This window comes from Oncorhynchus mykiss, chromosome 6 (assembly GCF_013265735.2).
Source record: "Oncorhynchus mykiss isolate Arlee chromosome 6, USDA_OmykA_1.1, whole genome shotgun sequence".
Classification (NCBI taxonomy): Eukaryota; Metazoa; Chordata; class Actinopteri; order Salmoniformes; family Salmonidae; genus Oncorhynchus; species Oncorhynchus mykiss.
Window position 1 is genome coordinate 62,517,193 of NC_048570.1, and position 24,149 is coordinate 62,541,341.

At 48.8% G+C, this 24,149-nt stretch overlaps 1 protein-coding gene across 8 annotated transcripts in view; it reads right to left on the reverse strand.

Annotated features, from left to right (window-relative positions):
- Positions 1 to 24,149, reverse strand: part of LOC110526302 (protein CBFA2T3) — a 65,550-nt gene that overhangs the window by 16,528 nt on the left and 24,873 nt on the right. For 5 of the 8 annotated variants that reach the window (XM_021607135.2, XM_021607129.2, XM_021607132.2 and 2 more), the window contains 3 exons: positions 9,815 to 9,970; positions 4,362 to 4,612; positions 4,053 to 4,142 (listed from right to left, as the gene is read on the reverse strand). In XM_021607135.2, coding sequence (XP_021462810.1) covers positions 4,053 to 4,142; positions 4,362 to 4,612; positions 9,815 to 9,970 — 497 coding nt within the window. The remainder of the gene's footprint in view (positions 1 to 4,052; positions 4,143 to 4,361; positions 4,613 to 9,814; positions 9,971 to 24,149) is intronic. The other 3 variants (XM_021607131.2, XM_021607134.2, XM_021607138.2) reach the window with 1 other exon arrangement.

Here is a 24,149-nt window from a genome sequence, read left to right on the forward strand (position 1 = left end):
TAGTATCTACCTATCTATAGTATCTATCTTTCTATAGTATCTATCTATCTATCTATCTATAGTATCTATCTTTCTATAGTATCTATCTATCTATCTATAGTATCTATCTTTCTATAGTATCTATCTATAGTATCTATCTATAGTATCTATCTATCTATCTATAGTATCTATCTATCTATAGTATCTATCTATAGTATCTATCGTATCTATCTATAGTATCTATAGTATCTATCTATAGTATCTATAGTATCTATCTATAGTATCTATAGTATCTATCTATCTATCTATCTATCTATCTATCTATCTATCTATCTATCTATAGTATCTATCTATCTATCTATCTATAGTATCTATAGTATCTATATATCTATAGTATCTATAGTATATCTATCTATCTATCTATCTATCTATCTATCTATCTATCTATCTATCTATCTATCTATCTATCTATCTATAGTATCTATCTATAGTATCTATCTATAGTATCTATCGTATCTATCGTATCTATCTATCTATCTATCTATCTATCTATCTATCTATCGCATCTATCTATAGTATCTATCAATCTATAGTATCTATCTACCTACAGTATCCATCCATCCATCCATAGTATCTCTATCTATCTATCTATCTATCTATCTATCTATCTATCTATCGTATCTATCTATCTATCTATCTATAGTATATATCTGTAGTACCTATAGTACCTATAGTACCGATCTATCTATCTATCTATCTATCTATCTATCTATCTATCTATCTATCTATCTATCTATCTATCTATCTATCTATCTATCTATCTATCTATCTATCTATAGTATCTATCGTTCTATAGTATCTATCTATAGTATCTATCTTTCTATAGTATCTATCTATAGTATATATCTATCTATCTATATATCTATAGTATCTATCTATAGTATCTATCTATAGTATCTATAGTATCTATCTATAGTATCTATCTATCTATCGTATCTATCTATCGTATCTATCTATAGTATCTATCGTATCTATCTATAGTATCTATCTATAGTATCTATCTATAGTATCTATCGTATCTATCTATAGTATCTATCTATAGTATCTATCTATAGTATCTATCTATAGTATCTATCGTATCTATCTATCTATCTATCTATCTATCTATCTATCTATCTATCTATCTATCTATCTATCTATCTATCTATCTATCTATAGTATATATCTGTAGTACCTGTAGTATCTATCTATCTATCTATCTATCTATCTATCTATCTATCTATCTATCTATCTATCTATCTATCTATAGTATATATCTGTAGTACCTATAGTACCTATAGTATATATCTATAGTATCTATCTTTCTATAGTATCTATCTTTCTATAGTATCTATCTATAGTATCTATCTATCTATCTATCTATAGTATCTATCTATCTATCTATCTATCTATCTATCTATAGTATCTATATATCTATCTATAGTATCTATCTATAGTATCTATCTATCTATATATCTATCTATTTATCTATCTATCTATCTATCTATCTCTCGTATCTATCTATCTATCTAATCTATCTATAGTATCTATCTATCGTATCTATCTATAGTATCTATCTATAGTATCTATCTATCTATAGTATCTATCTATAGTATCTATCTATCTATCTATCTATCTATCTATCTATCTATCTATCTATCTATCTATCTATCTATAGTATATATCTGTAGTACCTATAGTACTTATAGTATCTATCTATCTATCTATCTATCTATCTATCTATCTATCTATCTATCTATCTATCTATCTATCTATCTATCTATCTATCTATCTATCTATCTATCTATCTATCTATCTATAGTATATATCTGTAGTACCTATAGTATCTATCTATCTATCTATCTATCATCTATCTATCTATCTATCTATCTATCTATCTATCTATCTATCTATCTATCTATAGTATCTATCTATCTATAGTATCTATATTTCTATAGTATCTATCTATAGTATCTATCTATCTATCTATCTATCTATCTATCTATCTATCTATCTATCTATCTATCTATCTATAGTATCTATCTATCTATCTATAGTATATATCTATCTATCTATCTATCTATCTATCTATCTATCTATCAATCTATCTATCTATTGTATCTATCTATAGTATCTATCTATCTATCTATCTATCTATCTATCTATCTATCTATCTATCGTATCTATCTATAGTATCTATCGTATCTATCTATCGTATCTATCTATAGTATCCATCTATAGTATCTATCTATCTATACTATAGTATCTATCTATAGTATCTATCTATAGTATCTATCTATCTATAGTATCTATCAATCTATAGTATCTATCTACCTACAGTATCCATCCATCCATCCATAGAATCTATATCTATCTATCTATCTATCTATCTATCTATCTATCTATCTATCTATCTATCTATCTATCTATCTATCTATCACACTGTGGACTATCAATCTATCAATCTATCTATCTATTGTATCTATCTATAGTATCTATCTATCTATCTATCTATCTATCGTATCTATCTATAGTATCTATCGTATCTATCTATCGTATCTATCTATAGTATCCATCTATAGTATCTATCTATCTATACTATAGTATCTATCTATAGTATCTATCTATAGTATCTATCTATCTATCTATCTATCTATCTATCTATCTATCTATCTATCTATCTATCTATAGTATCTATCAATCTATAGTATCTATCTACCTACAGTATCCATCCATCCATCCATAGTATCTCTATCTATCTATCTATCTATCTATCTATCTATCTATCTATCTATCTATCTATCTATCTATCTATCTATCACACTGTGGACATGCTGCCTGGCTGCTAGTTAACACCTTTCTAAAAAGCAGATACTGTTTGCTTGTTAATCTACACAACAATCTTTCCCTCACTGAGCTAACCAAGATCTCCGTAGTGAATGTATTGTATGTATGTGAATGTATTTGTGTTGGTATGTGGTGTGTGGAATACATTCCATCCACAACCGTACAAGCCACCACCATGTCTGCAATTATAGTTAATAACCAGGCATGACTCCAGCTTGGCCCGCCCCCCTGTTGTCCTCCATATGTCCCTCTGCTCTGGGAATAAACAGGAGGGACAGAGAGACAGAGTGTGTGGGACACACAGGAATGTGGGCCCTAGTCACCACCAAGCAGCACAGTCAGCACTCAGCACCGACACAGACAGACACAGGCACGCGCGCACACAGACACGCACACGCAGTGTCAGCAGGACTGCCCCTCCCTCCATCAGAACCGTCAGCACTGTCCCTGAAGGCCTCAGTGCCAAACGTTCCCTATTCCCTACTGTCACATTTGCTACATGTGTTATATATTGAACAGCTGGCATTGTGACTTCTGGAACCCAGCAGAGTAATGTGTTATGAATAATGACAGTTGTTCGGAAGGATGGACTTTGTCTCTCGCTTTCTCTGCTCTCGTCTCTGTGACTTTTTGACGATGCAGGTAACAGGATCAGGCCAAAGACATCAGCCAGAGTGAAAAGCTCTGCGTGTTAGCCGCCCCGGGCCGGCAACATCTGTCAGGGAGCCTTATTTACCCCTCCCTCCCTCCCTCCGCTCCACGCCGCGCCACTCAGGGTAAACACTCGTGTGCCAGTTTTAATGAATCGCAAACGATGGCCATATGGACCAGCAGATCAGCCCAGCGCCAGGCAGGCGGCAGCAGACTAGGTTGGAAATCGGCAGGGTCCTACTCCCTTTATCTACTGAGCTTCAATCAGCTCCACACCCACACACTAATGGAGGAATCACACACGGCTCAGGCACAGAAACCAGGTCGCTTTCTACACTGGCCAGCCATCCAGAGAATATTCTTTGTTTGTTTGGGTGGGTTTTGTTCTTGAAAGCTCGTACTTTCATCGCCATATGCTAGCTGATACCAGAAGTGAAAGCTGCTCATAGGGATATACTGGAAAATAACCTGGGGATTCCTTGGCAGACTACTGGGAACAGGGAGGGAGTGTCTACGTTGTGTTTTGATGTGCTTACCTTGAGGAACGGAATGACAAAGGGACGCAGCGGGAAGTTGGTAGCCTCCTGGAGTTTAGAGTGGAACTCTTCTATGGTCAGGGTGGAATTCTGTCAAAAACCAGAGGAAAGGAGAGATTGGAACACTTGGAGAAGAAGCTTCACAGTATAACTAGGAGACAGACAGAGCTGGACATGGAGAGACAGAAAGAGATGTTGGACACAACTAAGTAAGTACCGTAGCTCCAGAAAAGTAGGAGAGCGAGTGGAAGAGATAGACAGACAAGGGGAGAGGGAGAGAGAAGAGGAGAAGAGGCGAGCAGGACTTACCACCAGGCCCAGCACCAGACTGCGGACCCGCTCTCCGATCTCGGGCGAGATGTCGTTGCCGAACTGCTGCAGCGTGGTGAGGAAGCGCTTGAGCTTGCAGAGCTGGCGGGCTCCGCAGGCCGGCGGCAGCTGCTGATTGGACAGGGAGGCGGTGGACGACATGGCAGGGCCGTTGCTGAAGCCGTTGGGTGTAGAGGGCGCCCCGTTGAGCGACGTGGGCGAGTGACTTGAGTGACTGCTCCCGTTCAGCACTGCAGGGAGAGAGAGGGAGAGAGGCCCTCCGTCAGTACCAGTCTGTTGTCCTCCTCCATCCTCCTCCTGTCCCTCTACCTCCTCCCCCCGGGCACCATGCGGTGTGAGGGCGCCGGAGGACAGGGTCGACGAGGGTGGTGAAGGCACATGCATCCTTAAGGTTAAGGTGGAGAGCTCCAGGGCACACCCTAAGGCTGGGACCAGGGCACACACTAAGGCTGAGGCCAGGGCACACGCTAAGGCTGAGGCCAGGGAACACACTAAGGCTGAGGCCAGGGCACACCCTAAGGCTGGGACCAGGGCACACACTAAGGCTGAGGCCAGGGCACACGCTAAGGCTGAGGCCAGGGAACACACTAAGGCTGAGGCCATGGCACACACTAAGGCTGAGGCCAGGGCACACACTAAGGCTGAGGCCAGGGAACACACTAAGGCTGAGGCCAGGGCACACACTAAGGCTGAGGCCAGGGAACACACTAAGGCTGAGGCCAGGGCACACACTAAGGCTGAGGCCAGGACACACACTAAGGCTGAGGCCAGGGAACACACTAAGGCTGAGGCCAGGGCACACACTAAGGCTGAGGCCAGGGCACACACTAAGGCTGAGGCCAGGGCACACACTAAGGCTGAGGCCAGGGCACACACTAAGGCTGGTTAAAGACACTTGGCTACTAACATGTACTCTGCTGCTCCTGCTCCGCCACGGCTCATACCAGTTTGAGTGAAGGCTCTGTGTGCAGTAACTTCAGCTGCCTCTCACAAGTGGGACCGTTTGACCCTCCCCCTCTCTCCCAGTGGCCCTCCTCCCCTTCGCCAGTCTGTTTCTAACTTTCGCTCACCCACTCACTCAGTAGGACACAACTATAAGAGGAACGTGTTAAAGAGGTGCCAAAAATAGGCCTGTGGCCTGTGTTAGTTTATTCCAATAGCAGGTGTGTTGCTAAATCAGTCCTTGCACATGTCCACCAGCTGAAAGTAGATTGGCAGCTTTCAGGTTCAGGGCACCCCCACCCCACCCCACCTCCCCACCCTGCCTGGCTGCCACACTCCTGCTCCACACCCCTCCACTACTCCCTTCGTTCCACACTCCACCTTTTCCCCTGCTTCATCTACTGAATGGTACATTACCCAACATTGGTGGGATATTCTTACACTCCATCCCTTGTCTTCAGTGACTGTCACAACAAGATGTATGTCTCAATCCGAATGCAATAATATTTGGATCTCATCATATACTATTATACTTCTATATACTACTATATACTATATACTATTCTGTTTCCTCTGATGTTTCTGATATGGGTTGTTTTTGAGTGTTTATACACAGTGTATAATGCATACAATTCTGATGTTTTGATGTTTTGTTTATTCTTGGTCTTGGGCGTATGTGGCTGAATTATTGTGATATTAAAGGACGTATGCATGTGTGAGTGAGTTTAATATGATATGATTTAAGCTTGGTGGGCGGTATACCATATATACCGTATACCGGGGTATTTTGAAATATTGAAACTACTTATTTGAGGCTTTTCAATACAATTTGAATATTTGTAGCTACTTTTAAAGTGAAAACCTTTCGTCAACTTGTGCGCTAAGTGACAAAGCAGATGGCATTCTTCATTTCACCTGACACATTATTTTACATTATAAGGCTAACCGTAGTTCCCCAGAACAGTGGAGCCAGCCACGTGTCCCTTTGAAATAGCACAATGGGAGAAAGCGGAGCAAGGTAAGTCCAGTGGTCGGGTTTTATATTGAAAGCCAACAGTGTTATTTTGCTTCAATCGAGTCATCAGGGATGTGCAACTATTTTTTTTATTATTTTTATTTTTATTTCACCTTTATTTAACCAGGTAGGCTAGTTGAGAACAAGTTCTCATTTGCAACTGCGACCTGGCCAAGATAAGGCATAGCAGTGTGAACAGACAACACAGAGTTACACATGGAGTAAACAATTAACAAGTCAATAACACAGTAGAAAAAAAGGGGAGTCTATATATACATTGTGTGCAAAAGGCATGAGGTAGGCAAATAATTACAATTATGCAGATTAACACTGGAGTGATAAATGATCAGATGGTTATGTACAGGTAGAGATATTGGTGTGCAAAAGAGCAGAAAAATAACTATAGTGGGCCTTCACAGAAAAATACACAAGTATAACACATTGCGGAGAAAATAGCTTCACTTTCATCAGATGACAACAGAAGTGCAATGCTATTTGGCCGGCAGCTAGTTAACACAAGTTAATGAGCTTCCAATGTAAAAAAATAAGTACATGGCCATCCTATTTCTAATGTTTATCATAGAAAGAATGTAAGCCAGCTACATTTCCTAATGTTTTGTTGAGAGTTAATCTTGCATTTTACCAGAGAAAAGTAAGCTGCCGACACCCGTGAAAAGCACCTGGAGCAAAGTAGCTAGACATCCGTCAGAGTGCTGAATGCCCATGGTGAATTCTCATGGTGAATTCTCATCTGAGTGGAGAAGTACAACTGAAGCATGAAATTAGTCTGTGTTTAAAAAAATGCAGCAAGATATTTCTTTAGCGTTTTATCTTTCTTTCCTGTGTGAAAAATGCAGAATTATGCATTGACACGATCCCTAATTTTAACTTGCGAGTTAATGTAAGTAAGTGGCTAAACTAATAAGGTGACGGGGAATCATACTGTGTTAGCTTTCTGCCATGTTTGAGAAGTCAAAACACTTTGGATGAGTTATCTGTACAGCTTCCACCATCTTGATTTCCAGTACTGTTCTTCGTTAAGACAAGCATGCGTCGGAACTTTGTTCATTTGGACAATGTCTCTCGTCCACATTCGCTTGTAAATGTCCAAACTCACCAAAAATGACATTCGGTAGCGCCTACCTATATATGTATACATTTCTTAGCAGGATTGCCTGTCTCTGCAATTAGTTGATTTTCATTTTGCACTCCTTAGCATATTTAGCTAGCAGCCTCCATTGAAATTCAATAATACTTGTGCTAATTTTGTTAGCATTCTGGTAATAGATGCCCAATGTTGTTTTTTTTGCCGCCACCTTGTGTACTAAGCCAGTAATACCGTATATCCCGGTATGAGAGAAGGACGGTATGACCGTATATCCCGGTATGAGAGAAGGACGGTATGACCGTATATCCCGGTATGAGAGAAGGACGGTATGACCGTATATCCCGGTATGAGAGAAGGACGGTATGACCATATATCGCGGTATGAGAGAAGGACGGTATGACCGTATATCCCGGTATGAGAGAAGGACGGTATGACCGTAAATCCCGGTATGAGAGAAGGACGGTATGACTGTAAATCCCGGTATGAGAGAAGGACGGTATGACCGTATATCGCGGTATGAGAGAAGGACGGTATGACCGTATATCGCGGTATGAGAGAAGGACGGTATGACCGTATATCCCGGTATGAGAGAAGGACGGTGTGACCGTATATCGCGGTATGAGAGAAGGACGGTATGACCGTAAATCCCGGTATGAGGGAAGGACGGTATGACCGTATATCCCGGTATGAGAGAAGGACGGTATGACCGTATATCCCAGTATGAGAGAAGGGCGGAGATGAGAGAAGGATGGTATGACCGTATATCCCGGTATGAGAGAAGGACGGTATGACCGTATATCCCGGTATGAGAGAAGGGCGGAGATGAGAGAAGGATGGTATGACCGTATATCCCGGTATGAGAGAAGGACGGTATGACCGTATATCCCGGTATGAGAGAAGGGCGGAGATGAGAGAAGGATGGTATGACCGTATATCCCAGTATGAGAGAAGGACGGTATGACCGTATATCCCAGTATGAGAGAAGGGCGGAGATGAGAGAAGGATGGTATGACCGTATATCCCGGTATGAGAGAAGGACGGTATGACCGTATATCCCGGTATGAGAGAAGGGCGGAGATGAGAGAAGGATGGTATGACCGTATATCCCAGTATGAGAGAAGGACGGTATGACCGTATATCCCAGTATGAGAGAAGGGCGGAGATGAGAGAAGGATGGTATGACCGTATATCCCGGTATGAGAGAAGGACGGTATGACCGTATATCCCGGTATGAGAGAAGGGCGGAGATGAGAGAAGGATGGTATGACCGTATATCCCGGTATGAGAGAAGGGCGGAGATGAGAGAAGGATGGTATGACCGTATATCCCGGTATGAGAGAAGGACGGTATGACCGTATATCCCGGTATGAGAGAAGGGCGGAGATGAGAGAAGGATGGTATGACGATCTGAGTACCACCCATGCCTAATATGTTTGAAAACATTTCAATCTGCAGGGAGTTTCATTTCTCCCCCAGTTTGTTGGAGTGCATATGGCAGTACGCCAACAGTGTGTGTTAGATGGTTTTTTAATATATGTTCCAGTATACAGTTCCTCTCATTTCTACCCTCGAATCTAATCTGTCCATTGGAGCCTGGTCAGTCGGTACACAAGTGGGCTAACCATGTGACCTGCCACTTGTGTTCTGGTTTTAGAGGGGAGAGCGAGCTACACTGTTTTACAACAGGTGAAACAACACGGCCTGTCATTGTTATATAGGGGAGAAAGTGGTCTGTAGCCCGGCGAGCCTAGCAATGCCCCCTGTACCACTACAGCCGGTAAACAAGCCCCCACACAGACACACACACACACTGAGACAATGCCACAGCCATTCTCACACATACTCCAAGACACTTGTTCCAAACGGGATTCTACCTGTACACACACAAGTGACTGAAGTCTTCGTCATTTTGAAGCTATCATCAAGAAACCCACAGCCAGGGCTATGGAGCCCAGCAGCAGCCTGTGGCAGCCTGTTTCCCCTGCAGCCCAGGCAGGTTCCCTTCCTAACAGCCTAACAGACGCAGAGGTAGAGCCGTGCCAATGACAGAGAAGAGCTGATGCAGCACTCCTACCAGCTCACTATTCTGTTCACATCCTGCCTGGCCCAATGAAGCACAAAACACCTTCAAGATAGATACATAGTACTACCTCAGGGAATTTACAAGGTTCTTTATAAAGTTACAAAGAGGATTCAGGCATTCAAGGGAAACACAGACATGGTAGCAACACAGAATAGTAGTTTATGCCAGGTAAAATATGCTAGAAGTATTTTTGAAATTGAAAGATTGCATGCGTACATATTTTAGAGTGCCTATTTGGGTGCAAAGTGCAAACAGAGAAATAATGAATTACAAAAATGCCTTACTTGACCTACTGGTGGTGGGTGTGAATGAAGCGTTGCGATTGGGTGCCTGGCTGACGGCCGGGGGTGGAGGTGGCATTGTGGGCGGAGTCAACCTGGGCTGGGTTTTGACATCAGCAGGTGAATCGGGCATTGTTCCAACCTTCTGTTCTGTGCTACCTGCAGGAGAGAGAGAGCGAGAGAGAGAGAGAGAGAGAAAGAAAGAAAGAAAGAAAGAAAGAAAGAAAGAAAGAAAGAAAGAAAGAAAGAGGAGAGAGACAGAAATAAAGAAAGGAAGAGAAAGAGAAAGAAAGAAAGAGAAGGAGAGAGAGAGAGACGGTTACAAAGAGACAAACATGAAAGACACATCAGACACCAACAGTATATCTGCCCCCAGACGCAGACATCCAGGTACAGAACGAACACGATCAAAATCAGACCCAAACAAGCAATTTAATTCTCATAAAAAAAGCTTAATAGCAAGTTGTATTTATTGATCAGTGTTGCTTCCATTATCTGACACCCACTCAAGACCCACAGATTTGTTATGAGAGAGAATGTATCGATGGCCTGGCTGTGAGGTCTTGTTTCTGCTGCAGAGACTCTGGCTGCGGTCCAAACACTTAAAAGACACATCCTATTCCCTCAGCCCTCAAATTAGTGGACACTTCTGATGACGTATCATGACGTCTGGCGAGTATACACTTGCAGGGCAAGGGGCGAGGGAGGAAGGATTGATTTTTAAATGGACCACCCTTGGCCAGAAATTCGTCACTCGTTCATCCCGCGATGATTGTGCTTTCAGCCACCGATGGCTTGTGGTTCCTTTATATGCACTACATTCAATTATGAGTGCATGTCTACTTATATTAAATATATCATTATTAATATAAGCCTACTGTATGATAGCTAGCCAATTAATTATCTAACAAACGTTAGCCTGCCTAGCTGGAACTTCTGAAGGAAAATCTTTTATTCTACAATTTCCAAAAGATACCCAAACAAAAACAGATTTACTTTTTACGAGGTAGCAACATTTCTAACCTATTTGCATTGGTTTTTACTTACACTTGTATGTTGACTTGTCCGTTGATGTTGTTTTTAAGTTAAGTTTTCACAGACTTTTCTTAGCGGATGTACAACCGTCGCGAATTGAATTGTGGGGAGTTTCAGGCCCCGGATAATTGTACACTCGCAAAGCTGACTGAAAACGAGGGTTTACGTTGCAAACCTCCCTTGCTTGGCTAATCATTTGGACCACCCTCCAAGATGGCGACGGGGATTCCCCCAAGGGCATAAGGCGAGGGTAAGTGGACGATGGTGTGTCTTTTAAGTGTTTGGGCCGTAGCCTCTGTGAACGATGTCGTACTACAGTAGAGAGACAGCGATAGAGAGATGGGGGCATGGAACGACACGCAAAACATTACAGCTCTTGGATAAAGTAACACCTGCTGGTCCCCTCAGCTGCTGCTGACGGGACCCCCTGCCACTCCCCCTCCCCACCCCTCCGCCCCAGTCCCACTGACACTCCCCGCCTGTCCCCTCTCGTCCTCCATATGGACAGGCGCTTGACAGTCAGTGACAAGTGCAGCTGGATCTGCCGCTGTCCATCACAGAGACACTTCTACGAGACTGAAACGAGGCCCACAGCAGGGACCAAACAAGGCAAGGTAGGGCTGCTCCGGTTTGGGACAGGTGGGACGGGATGGCCTGGAGCGGTCAGGTGGCATCGCCTTTTCCAGGAGATAGGACAAGGGCTGCTATTCCCCTGCCGTGCTCTGCCGCCTCCCACATACACAGGGACACACGAGCTTGTCACTGCCCAGTCCCCACACTGGCTCGTCACTGCCCAGTCCCCACACTGTCACTGCCCAGTCCCCACACGAGCTTGTCACTGCCCAGTCCCCACACTGGCTCATCACTGCCCAGTCCCCACACTGGCTTGTCACTGCCCAGTCCCCACACTGGCTTGTCACTGCCCAGTCCCCACACTCGCTTGTCACTGCCCAGTACCTACACTGGCTTGTCACTGCCCAGTCCCCACACTGGCTCGTCACTGCCCAGTCCCCACACTGGCTTGTCACTGCCCAGTCCCCACACTGGCTCGTCACTGCCCAGTCCCCACACTGGCTCATCACTGCCCAGTCCCCACATTGGCTTGTCACTGCCCAGTCCCCACACTCGCTCGTCACTGCCCAGTCCCCACACTGGCTTGTCACTGCCCAGTCCCCACACTGGCTCGTCACTGCCCAGTCCCCACACTGGCTTGTCACTACCCAGTCCCCACACTGGCTCATCACTGCCCAGTCCCCACACTGGCTCGTCACTGCCCAGTCCCCACACTGGCTTGTCACTGCCCAGTCCTCACACTGGCTCGTCACTGCCCAGTCCCCACACTGTCACTGCCCAGTCCCCACACTCGCTTGTCACTGCCCAGTCCCCACACTGGCTCATCACTGCCCAGTCCCCACACTGGCTTGTCACTGCCCAGTCCCCACATTGGCTTGTCACTGCCCAGTCCCCACACTCGCTTGTCACTGCCCAGTCCCCACACTGGCTTGTCACTGCCCAGTCCCCACACTGGCTCGTCACTGCCCAGTCCCCACACTGGCTTGTCACTGCCCAGTCCCCACACTGGCTCGTCACTGCCCAGTCCCCACACTGGCTCATCACTGCCCAGTCCCCACACTGGCTTGTCACTGCCCAGTCCCCACATTGGCTTGTCACTGCCCAGTCCCCACACTCGCTTGTCACTGCCCAGTCCCCACACTGGCTTGTCACTGCTCAGTCCCCACACTGGCTTGTCACTGCCCAGTCCCCACATTGGCTTGTCACTGCCCAGTCCCCACACTCGCTTGTCACTGCCCAGTCCCCACATTGGCTTGTCACTGCCCAGTCCCCACACTCGCTTGTCACTGCCCAGTCCCCACACTGGCTTGTCACTGCCCAGTCCCCACATTGGCTTGTCACTGCCCAGTCCCCACACTCGCTTGTCACTGCCCAGTCCCCACACTGGCTTGTCACTGCCCAGTCCCCACACTGGCTCGTCACTGCCCAGTCCCCACACTGGCTTGTCACTGCCCAGTCCCCACACTGGCTCGTCACTGCCCAGTCCCCACACTGGCTCATCACTGCCCAGTCCCCACACTGGCTTGTCACTGCCCAGTCCCCACATTGGCTTGTCACTGCCCAGTCCCCACACTCGCTTGTCACTGCCCAGTCCCCACACTGGCTTGTCACTGCCCAGTCCCCACACTGGCTCGTCACTGCCCAGTCCCCACACTGGCTCGTCACTGCCCAGTCCCCACACTGGCTCGTCACTGCCCAGTCCCCACACTGGCTCATCACTGCCCAGTCCCCACATTGGCTTGTCACTGCCCAGTCCCCACACTCGCTTGTCACTGCCCAGTCCCCACACTGGCTCGTCACTGCCCAGTCCCCACACTGGCTTGTCACTACCCAGTCCCCACACTGGCTCATCACTGCCCAGTCCCCACACTGGCTCGTCACTGCCCAGTCCCCACACTGGCTTGTCACTGCCCAGTCCTCACACTGGCTCGTCACTGCCCAGTCCCCACACTGGCTCATCACTGCCCAGTCCCCACACTGGCTCGTCACTGCCCAGTCCCCACACTGGCTCGTCACTGCCCAGTCCCCACACTGGCTTGTCACTGGCCAGTCCCACACTGGCTCGTCACTGCCCAGTCCCCACACTGGCTCGTCACTGCCCAGTCCCCACACTGGCTCGTCACTGCCCAGTCCCCACACTGGCTTGTCACTGCCCAGTCCCCACACTGGCTCGTCACTGCCCAGTCCCCACACTGGCTCGTCACTGCCCAGTCCCCACACTGGCTCGTCACTGCCCAGTCCCCACACTGGCTCGTCACTGCCCAGTCCCCACACTGGCTCGTCACTGCCCAGTCCCCACACTGGCTCGTCACTGCCCAGTCCCCACACTGGCTCGTCACTGCCCAGTCCCCACACTGGCTCGTCACTGCCCAGTCCCCACACTGGCTTGTCACTGCCCAGTCCCCACATTGGCTTGTCACTGCCCAGTCCCCACACTCGCTTGTCACTGCCCAGTCCCCACACTGGCTTGTCACTGCCCAGTCCCCACACTGGCTCGTCACTGCCCAGTCCCCACACTGGCTTGTCACTGCCCAGTCCCCACACTGGCTCGTCACTGCCCAGTCCCCACACTGGCTCATCACTGCCCAGTCCCCACACTGGCTTGTCACTGCCCAGTCCCCACATTGGCTTGTCACTGCCCAGTCCCCACACTCGCTTGTCACTGCCCAGTCCCCACACTGGCTCGTCACTGCCCAGTCCCCACACTGGCTCGTCACTGCCCAGTCCCCACACTGGCTCGTCACTGCCCAGTCCCCACACTGGCTCGTCACTGCCCAGTCCCCACACTGGCTCGTCACTGCCCAGTCCCCACATTGGCTTGTCACTGCCCAGTCCCCACACTCGCTTGTCACTGCCCAGTCCCCACACTGGCTTGTCACTGCCCAGTCCCCACACTGGCTCGTCACTGCCCAGTCCCCACACTGGCTTGTCACTACCCAGTCCCCACACTGGCTCATCACTGCCCAGTCCCCACACTGGCTCGTCACTGCCCAGTCCCCACACTGGCTTGTCACTGCCCAGTCCTCACACTGGCTCGTCACTGCCCAGTCCCCACACTGGCTCATCACTGCCCAGTCCCCACACTGGCTTGTCACTGCCCAGTCCCCACACTGGCTCGTCACTGCCCAGTCCCCACACTGGCTTGTCACTGGCCAGTCTCACACTGGCTCGTCACTGCCCAGTCCCCACACTGGCTCGTCACTGCCCAGTCCCCACACTGGCTCGTCACTGCCCAGTCCCCACACTGGCTTGTCACTGCCCAGTCCCCACACTGGCTCGTCACTGCCCAGTCCCCACACTGGCTCGTCACTGCCCAGTCCCCACACTGGCTCGTCACTGCCCAGTCCCCACACTGGCTCGTCACTGCCCAGTCCCCACACTGGCTCGTCACTGCCCAGTCCCCACACTGGCTCGTCACTGCCCAGTCCCCACATTGACTCGTCACTGCCCAGTCCCCACATTAACTCATCATTGCCCAGTCCCCACATTGACTCGTCACTGCCCAGTCCCCACATTGACTCGTCACTGCCCAGGCCCCACATTGACTCGTCACTGCCCAGTCCCCACACTGGCTCGTCACTGCCCAGTCCCCACACTGGCTTGTCACTGCCCAGTCCCCACACTGTCACTGCCCAGTCCCCACACTGGCTCGTCACTGCCCAGTCCCCACACTGGCTTGTCACTGCCCAGTCCCCACACTGTCACTGCCCAGTCCCCACACTGTCACTGCCCAGTCCCCACACTGTCACTGCCCAGTCCCCACACTGTCACTGCCCAGTCCCCACACTGTCACTGCCCAGTCCCCACACTGTCACTGCCCAGTCCCCACACTGTCACTGCCCAGTCCCCACACTGGCACTCTTTCTGCCTCCAACTACGACCACAACAACTCTTGTAGTTTCAAAGCTGCAGAGAGAAGGCTGAAAATGTCAGTTATCTTTTTGATGTATTAAAAGGTCTATTGATTGCAATCTCAAATACACCATTTACACATAATCACATACTTTTTCATTCAAAATAATGTTTGTTCTGTGAAATAATATGGATAAAATGTAATAATCTTTCTAATTTATTTTGCAGGGGTCATGCATACACATTATCCAGTGAGCATGATCAGCCCTGACTCAGTGTCGGAGTATTCAGTGTTAAATGCTCCATGGTAAACACTGAGTGTAACAGGAAGCAGCAGCCGTCAGAGGGATGTGGGTGGAATGAGATCCTTCTGCTACAAAAACATGAGCTGCCGAGTGTGATGGCTTTCACAGCCATGGAGAAGATAGCTTTACAGTCTGTGAGACCGTGTGCGCGTACCCACCGCTCTTATATACGTGTATATACCCTGCAAGCCCTGAACCCAGTCTCTGCATTAGACCAGTACAGAGGCAAGTGCTGAGGAGGAAGGTTTCAAGCCAGGCGTTCTCTATCAGCTGTCTTAGGGTTCACTCCACTGTTAATTCCACTCGGACAGCAGGATCATGTCGAGCACGCAGGGAGCAGCTCGCCTCATAGACCTACAGGCACCCCACTAGCATGTAGCTCTAGTACTCCTGGCCATGTTTGGAACAGACCCCCACCCCAACCCACCCCACCCGCTAAGCTGCAGCCGCTGCCGCCCACCACTGTCAAGTGCAAAAATAACCAAACACATCGGGTGACTGCCAAACGAGCAACAGGAGGATAATTAGGTCTTGACCTCCAGGGAGAGCAGCTGCAGGATGGTAGCGGGGGGGTGCAGGAGGGTGCCGCAGTCCTCAGGGTTAAAGTGTTTCTGGGGAGGCAGGGAGAAGTCACCTCTGCAGCCAGGACGGACAGCCAGGACCGACAGCCAGGACGGACAGCCAGGACGGACAGCCAGGACGGACAGGCACATCTCCTTACTGCTCTTTCTCAGACTACTAAACTCAGATCTTCTGCTGCTGGCTACAGGCCCTCCCTCCCTCCACCCACCAGTCTGGCTGAACTTTGTGTTTCACACCACAGACTCACAACTGTACCAGGGCTTGAGTTTCAAACAGCGCAACCAGACCCTGGGCCACTAAAGAACACAGCAGACACTCGGATTCACCTTTGGTCTCAAACTGAAATGCCAAATCACAGACATTCAGTTTAATTAGGCCCTTCCTGTTTGCTTTTTGAAGACTATTTTGCAGTAGCCATTGCATATGTAATCCCAAAAGACAGTAGTTAACCAATGTGCTATATGTAAACTAAGAGAATGATTCTGAGTGGCATAAATAAATGTATCATAATATTGTGTTTAATTTGGGCTCTTTGGCATAAACAAAGTGCTCTACTTTTGGCCCTAGTAGTATGCTGATATGACAAAACCATGCAGGGCACACTGTGTGTTCCAGAGCAATGGTTTATGAATGGAAACCTTCCACAGTATTCCTCCCACAGTATTCCTCCCACAGTATTCCTTCCACAGTATTCCTTCCACAGTATTCCTCCCACAGTATTCCTCCCACAGTATTCCTCCCACAGTATTCCTTCCACAGTATTCCTCCCACAGTATTCCTTCCACTATTCCTTCCACAGTATTCCTTCCACAGTGTTCCTTCCACAGTATTCCTCCCACAGTATTCCTTCCACAGTATTCCTCCCACAGTATTCCTTCCACAGTATTCCTTCCACAGTTGGCATTCTCTTAAACTCTTCTCTGGCCTATTTCCATATTCGCATGTAGGCTCTGATTTTCAAGAGTGTTATTCTAGATTCGAGAAGCTCCAATGGCCGTTGACAATGTGACTGTGGTCCCCGCAAACACAAGGGACGCTCGCCAGGCCACCGCTCCAATCCCCTAAACACAACAAAGTGTTAGAGTTGGAGCCCTGCTGAGCTGGTGGCTTCTGCCTGTGTGGCTGCAATGTCCCTGCTCCCTGCCAGGGACAAATGTAGACAGGTACCCTGCCTGGCCCTCCCCTCCTGTCTGTCTGTCTGTCTGTCTGTCTGTCTGTCAGAGGAGAAGGAGGAGGAGGAGGAGGAGGAGGAGGAAGGCAGCGCTCGTCCATCTGTCACCACACTCAACAAACAGTATTCCTGTTTAGGAGCTATTGTAGCTCTACTGACTGACTTCAACAACAACAAAGCAACTCAAGAGGACCGCACACAAAACTCTCTGCCTGGGTTCTTGTCACTTTTTTCCTTTAAAAAATGCTTGCCGGTTTATACTGCATGACGATCACTGATTGGTCATTTCACTTGAATCCCATAATGTACACGCACTCTATTTCCATCACGACTGTACAATCTTGACCCACCCTCTGTCTGTGATTTGATTGACACAGTGGACCTCTTTTGACAGAAAGCATGCCTTAATCAGGGATCTTAATTGAATCCTTAAGGAGAGTTCCTCCACATGGCAAATGCTGCTATGGCTCCCGGGGGGTTCTGGGAGTGACCACGACCTGGCTGGGAGGGCCGAGACTTCTGGGGCGAGGGGAGGAGAGAGGGAGGAGTCCTGTCCTCCTGGCCTGTCTGCAACTACCGTGAGATTACTCTCAGCTGTTTAATCTGACCAGCTAAAGGACGCACATACACACACACACACACACACACACACACACACACACACACACGCACACTCTGGATTTCACTTTTAATACATTAGAAAGTCTTCTCTGGCCTCCCGGGTGGCGCAGTGGTCTAGGGCACTGCATCGCAGCGCCAGCTGTTCCACCAGAGACTCTGGGTTCGCTCCCAGGCTCTGTCGCAGCCGGCCGTGACTGGGAGGTCCGTGGGGCGATGTACAATTGGCCTAGCGTCGTCGGGGTTAGGGAGGGTTTGGCCGGTAGGATATCCTTTTCTCATCGCGCACTAGCGACTCCTGTGGCGGGCCGGGTGCAGTGCACGCTAACCAGGTCGCCAGGTGCACAGTGTTTCCTCCGACACATTGGTTGCGGCCGGCTTCCGGGTTGGATGCGCGCTGTGTTAAGAAGCAGTGTGGTTGGGTTGTGTATCGGAGGACGCATGACTCGTCCGGGAGTTGTAGCGATGAGACAAGATAGTAGCTACTAACAATTGGATACCACGAAATTGGGGTAAAAAAAAAGAAGGAAACAGTCTGCCCCCCCCCCCCCCCCCCCATCTGTGGCCCTCTGTGCTCCCATCGTGCTGAAGGACAGGAAGACTCGCCCCAAGGTGAGAAACAGAGAGGGAAAGACAGAGTGAGATGGAGAGACTAGTAAACACAAAGAGAAACAGAGTTGAGGGTCCACACCTCAACAGACTTGACCACAGCGTGTGTCCTGTTGCCTTCGCTGGTGTTTTCCTTCCTGTCTAATTAAGGAACCATGGCACCGGAGCACCACAGTGGATCCTGTTCAGGGGAGTGGTACAGGACGTTCTGATCCTTCCTCTTCTTCCTTCCACGCAGCCCTTTTATCTCCCACTCCAAGTGGATCTACACGGTAATCAATACAGAAAATAGATTTTTTACCCAGGATACAATGCTGCTTCATAGACTCCCTGAGGATTTGGGAGCCCGGCGCCATCTCTGGCTTTAGCTGCAGCACACAGTGTGCAGTCAAAAGCTTTTGATAATGATACTGTTGTCAGTCTCTCCTGTACACAGCTGTATGTTTCTCATAATCACGCCTAAAAATGGCTTTCAGGGAAGGAACGGTCAGTCAGCATTCGGTGTTCTAAAAATGGTTTCAGTTCAGCCCTCTCCTAGTGTGCTACAAACGAGATGAAAAACGATTCAGTACGAGATCACACTCCAGTTTGTCATTCTGGAGCTATTTCTGGGTCTCTTGATAGATTTCCAGGACATGTGCTTTCCCTAAAACCACACAAGAAACCATCACGTCATGACAGGCCATGAAGAGCCTGGTTGGATGCTGGTAGTGTCTCTGTATTCACATGGCCTATCCTTCACCATTAGAACAGAGCTACTGTAACTGTGCCTTAGACACGGACAGACTCTGAGGTGATCTTCTCTTGCTCCTCTGTCGCTCTCCCTCTCTCCAAATGGGCTCCTCTCTGTGACACATACCCCGAAATCTCTCCCTCTCGCGCTCTCCCTTCCTCTGTAATTCCCCCAGTCTCCAGGAATGCTGTTGTTTTTAATTTCTCCCAGCTGCTCTGGCTCGGTGCCCGCCCGCCTCCCTTCCCACATCTGCTCCCCATCAGGCCGCTGAGTAGTCCACACAAACACAGGCCTCACATCAAAACATGGGGATTAGAGCCCTGCGCCTCGGCCCCAGGACGCCGCACCCAGGAACCCCCGCACCCCTCTCCCTAGCCCCCCCTCCAGACTCCCTATCCCCATCGCCCCTCTCCTGACCCAGGGATTGACAGAGACCCTGGGCCTGCATAGCCCCCTTAGCATGGGAGTGGGTGGAGGCACCATAAAGAATAGACTAGGTCTGACGGGAGGGAGATGTTGGAGCAGAGGGATAGTGGGTTAGATAGAGATCAGACATGCTGGATGGAGGAGCCTGGCTGTGATGATGATGTAAATGTCCTACTGGCTGGGAGAACTCAGTCAACCTGTCTGAATGGCAGACAGCCCAGCCACCAATCTGTCTCTCTCTCTCTCTCCCTCTCTCTCGCTCTCTCTCTCTCTGTGTCTGTGCCTGCGTCTGTCTCTCTCTCTGTGTCTGTCTCTCTCTCTCTGTCTCTCTGTCTCTCTCTCTGTGTGTGTGTGTGTGTGTGTGTGTGTGTGTGTGTGTGTGTGTGTGTTAGAAACCAGACTTGGGATCATCTTGAGCTGATTTAGAGTTCAGAGGCTTTAGGTTCACTAATGACATGGTGGGAGAGAGCCTTGGAGAGAGAACACCCCCAGCCCCATCCACAGAAATGTACAAGCACGGAACAAGCAGAAACAAATACAAACGTTACCCTGTTACTTTAGAATCACTGCGATGCTACACAGACTGGGCTGAACAAATATGTTTAGTAAAAACAAACATTCAGTGGGGAATAAATGTCTGTTTAAAAATCGAGAACTGAAAGGCCCAGGGAGAAAATGCATGTGTGTGAACGTGTCTGTGTGTGTGTGTGTGTGAACGTGTCTGTCTGTGTGTGTGTGTGTGTGTGTGTGTGTGTGTGTGTGTGTGTGTGTGGAATGAAAGATAGACAACATAGGAAAAGTTAGACTGAGCGACGGCAGGAGCCTCACAGCGCATACAGTAATAACTCACAGAATATATGTTAAAACCATTTAGGGTGTGGCGGCAGTGCAGTGGTGACCCATGTGGTGTGTAATGGCTGAGACCCCAGCTGTGTGGAGGAGGAGGAGGAGGAGGAGGGAGGTCCTCAGACACTCCATTCACTCATACGAGGAGGAGGAGAGGAGAGAGGGATGAGGCCAGACACACTGGTTCCTGGGCTGACCTAGTTACCACTGAGTTACTGGGCAGAGGACATGAGCTGACCAGGACAGACCAGGACAGGGTCAGTGTAAAACGGTCTAATACACAGGAGAGATCCGCTCTCTCCTCGTCTGCACCAGTCAGAGACAGCGGATACAGTACTCAGATGTCTGAGACATGAGGCATGGCCTGGGAGAAAGGTAGAACAACATGGAAAACAAGGAACCAATACTGCTACTCTCTACTCTCTACTCCCTACTCTCTACTCCCTACTCCCTACTCCCTACTCTCTACTCCCTACTCCCTACTCTCTACTCCCTACTCTCTACTCCCTACTATCTCCTCCCTACTCTCTACTCCCTCCTCCCTACTCTCTACTCCCTACTCCCTACTCTCTCCTCCCTACTCTATACTCCCTACTCTCTACTCCCTACTCTCTACTCTCTACTCTCTACTCTCTACTCCCTACTCTCTACTCCCTACTCTCTACTCCCTACTCCCTACTCTCTACTCCCTACTCTCTACTCTATACTCCCTACTCTCTACTCTCTACTCTCTACTCCCTACTCTCTACTCCCTACTCTCTACTCTCTACTCCCTACTCCCTACTCTCTACTCTATACTCCCTACTCTCTACTCCCTACTCTCTACTCCCTACTCTCTACTCCCTACTCTCTACTCTCTACTCCCTACTCTCTACTCTCTACTCTCTACTCCCTACTCTCTACTCCCTACTCTCTACTCTCTACTCTCTACTCCCTACTCTCTACTCCCTACTCTCTACTCCCTACTCCCTACTCTCTACTCCCTACTCTCTACTCTATACTCCCTACTCTCTACTCTCTACTCTCTACTCTCTACTCCCTACTCTCTACTCCCTACTCCCTACTCCCTACTCTCTACTCCCTACTCTCTACTCTCTACTCTATACTCCCTACTCTCTACTCCCTACTCTCTACTCCCTACTCTCTACTCCCTACTCTCTACTCCCTACTCTCTACTCTCTACTCTCTACTCCCTACTCTCTACTCCCTACTCTCTACTCCCTACTCTCTACTCCCTACTCTCTACTCCCTACTCTCTACTCCCTCCTCTCTACTCTATACTCCCTACTCTCTACTCTCTACTCCCTACTCTCTACTCTCTACTCCCTACTCTCTACTCTCTACTCTCTACTCCCTACTCCCTACTCTCTACTCTCTACTCTCTACTCCCTACTCTCTCCTCCCTACTCCCTACTCCCTACTCTCTACTCCCTACTCTCTACTCTCTACTCCCTACTCTCTACTCCCTACTCTCTACTCTATACTCCCTACTCTCTACTCCCTACTCTCTACTCCCTACTCTCTACTCCCTACTCCCTACTCTCTACTCTCTACTCCCTACTCTCTACTCCCTACTCTCTACTCCCTACTCTCTACTCTATACTCCCTACTCCCTACTCTCTACTCCCTACTCTCTACTCTCTACTCCCTACTCTCTACTCTCTACTCTATACTCCCTACTCTCTACTCCCTCCTCTCTACTCCCTACTCTCTACTCCCTCCTCTCTACTCCCTACTCTCTACTCCCTCCTCTCTACTCCCTACTCTCTACTCCCTACTCTCTACTCTATACTCCCTACTCTCTACTCCCTACTCTCTACTCCCTACTCTCTACTCCCTACTCTCTACTCCCTACTCTCTACTCTCTACTCCCTACTCCCTACTCTCTACTCCCTACTCTCTACTCTATACTCCCTACTCTATACTCCCTACTCTCTACTCCCTCCTCTCTACTCCCTACTCTATACTCCCTACTCTCTACTCTCTACTCCCTACTCTCTACTCCCTCCTCTCTACTCTCTACTCCCTCCTCCCTACTCTCTACTCTCTACTCCCTACTCTCTACTCCCTACTCTCTACTCCCTCCTCTCTACTCTCTACTCACTACTCCCTACTCTCTACTCTCTACTCCCTACTCCCTACTCTCTACTCTCTACTCCCTACTCTCTACTTCTCTGTTTATGTTTAAATAGGACTCCCAGTCTCTGAATTGTTCAGTGCACCAGTGTGTATTCCCTTCGGTCTTTGTGTTTATTCATTTACTGACTACATTACTGTTTATTCCTCCACCTCTCTCCATTCCCCCTCTGTTTGCTGTTTCTGGGTAATGTGATGTTATTGGCGGTCTGGTGGAAAAGCCAGCTCTTGATTTGAACTGTGAATGCGACTTCAGGATGACGGTGATGAAAACGTCCTGACGAGGGACCTGCGTTTCAGAGTCGGCTTCCTTCCCACCCAACACAACAGCACTTGTGAGACAAGTTTCGGTTCCCTGCCTCTCCGCACTTTTGTGTGCTTGTCATGTGGCGCTGACGGCAGTGATGACTGTTATTGATATAATTGTATTGAAGTCTAGCGGCCATCTGTTCTCTTCAGGGAGGACGTCCCTCGGCAGTGAAGTGGTTACATGCAGCATATCGCTACTCACAGGGAAAAAACGTCCTTTTCACATTTTCCCAATGGCTGCTAATAAAATCCAGATGTTCCAGCTCTGTTTCTTCCTCCCTCCCTCCCTGTCTCCTCCCCCCCCCTCCCTCCCTGTCTCCTTCTCCCCCCCCCTCCCTGTCTCCTTCTCCCCCCCCCTCCCTCCCTGCCTCCCTCCCTGTCTCCTTCTCCCCCCCCCTCCCTCCCTGCCTCCCTCCCTGTCTCCTTCTCCCCCCCTCCCTCCCTGCCTCCCTCCCTCCCTGTCTCCTTCTCCCCCCCCTCCCTGCCTCCCTCCCTCCCTGTCTCCCCCCCCTCCCTCCCTGCCTCCCTCCCTCCCTGCCTCCTTCTCCGCCCTATCCCTCCCTGTCTCCTTATCCCCCCCTCCCTTCCTCCCTCCCTCCCTGTCTCCTTCTCCCCCCATTCCTCCCTGTCTCCTTCTCCCCCGATCCCTCCCTGTCTCCTTCTGCCCCCCTCCCTCCCTCCCCTCTCTCTCTCAATCTCTTCCCTCCCTCTCTCCTTCTCTTCCCTCCCTCTCTCAATTTGCTCCCTCCCTCCCTCCCTCCCTCCCTCCCTCCCTCCCTCCCTCCCTCCCTCTCCTTCTCCTCCCTTCCTCTCTCTTTCTCCTCCCTCCCTCTCTCCTTCTCCTCCCTTCCTCTCTCCTTCTCTTCCCTCCCTCTCTCATTTTGCTCCCTCCCTCCCTCTCCTTCTCCTCCCTCCCTCTCTCCTTCTCCTCCCTCCCTCTCCTTCTCCTCCCTTCCTCTCTCCTTCTCCTCCCTCCCTCTCTCCTTCTCCTCCCTTCCTCTCTCCTTCTCTTCCCTCCCTCTCTCATTTTGCTCCATCCCTCCCTCTCCTTCTCCTCCCTCCCTCCCTCTCCTTCTCCTCCCTTCCTCTCTCCTTCTCCTCCCTCCCTCTCTCCTTCTCCTCCCTTCCTCTCTCCTTCTCCTC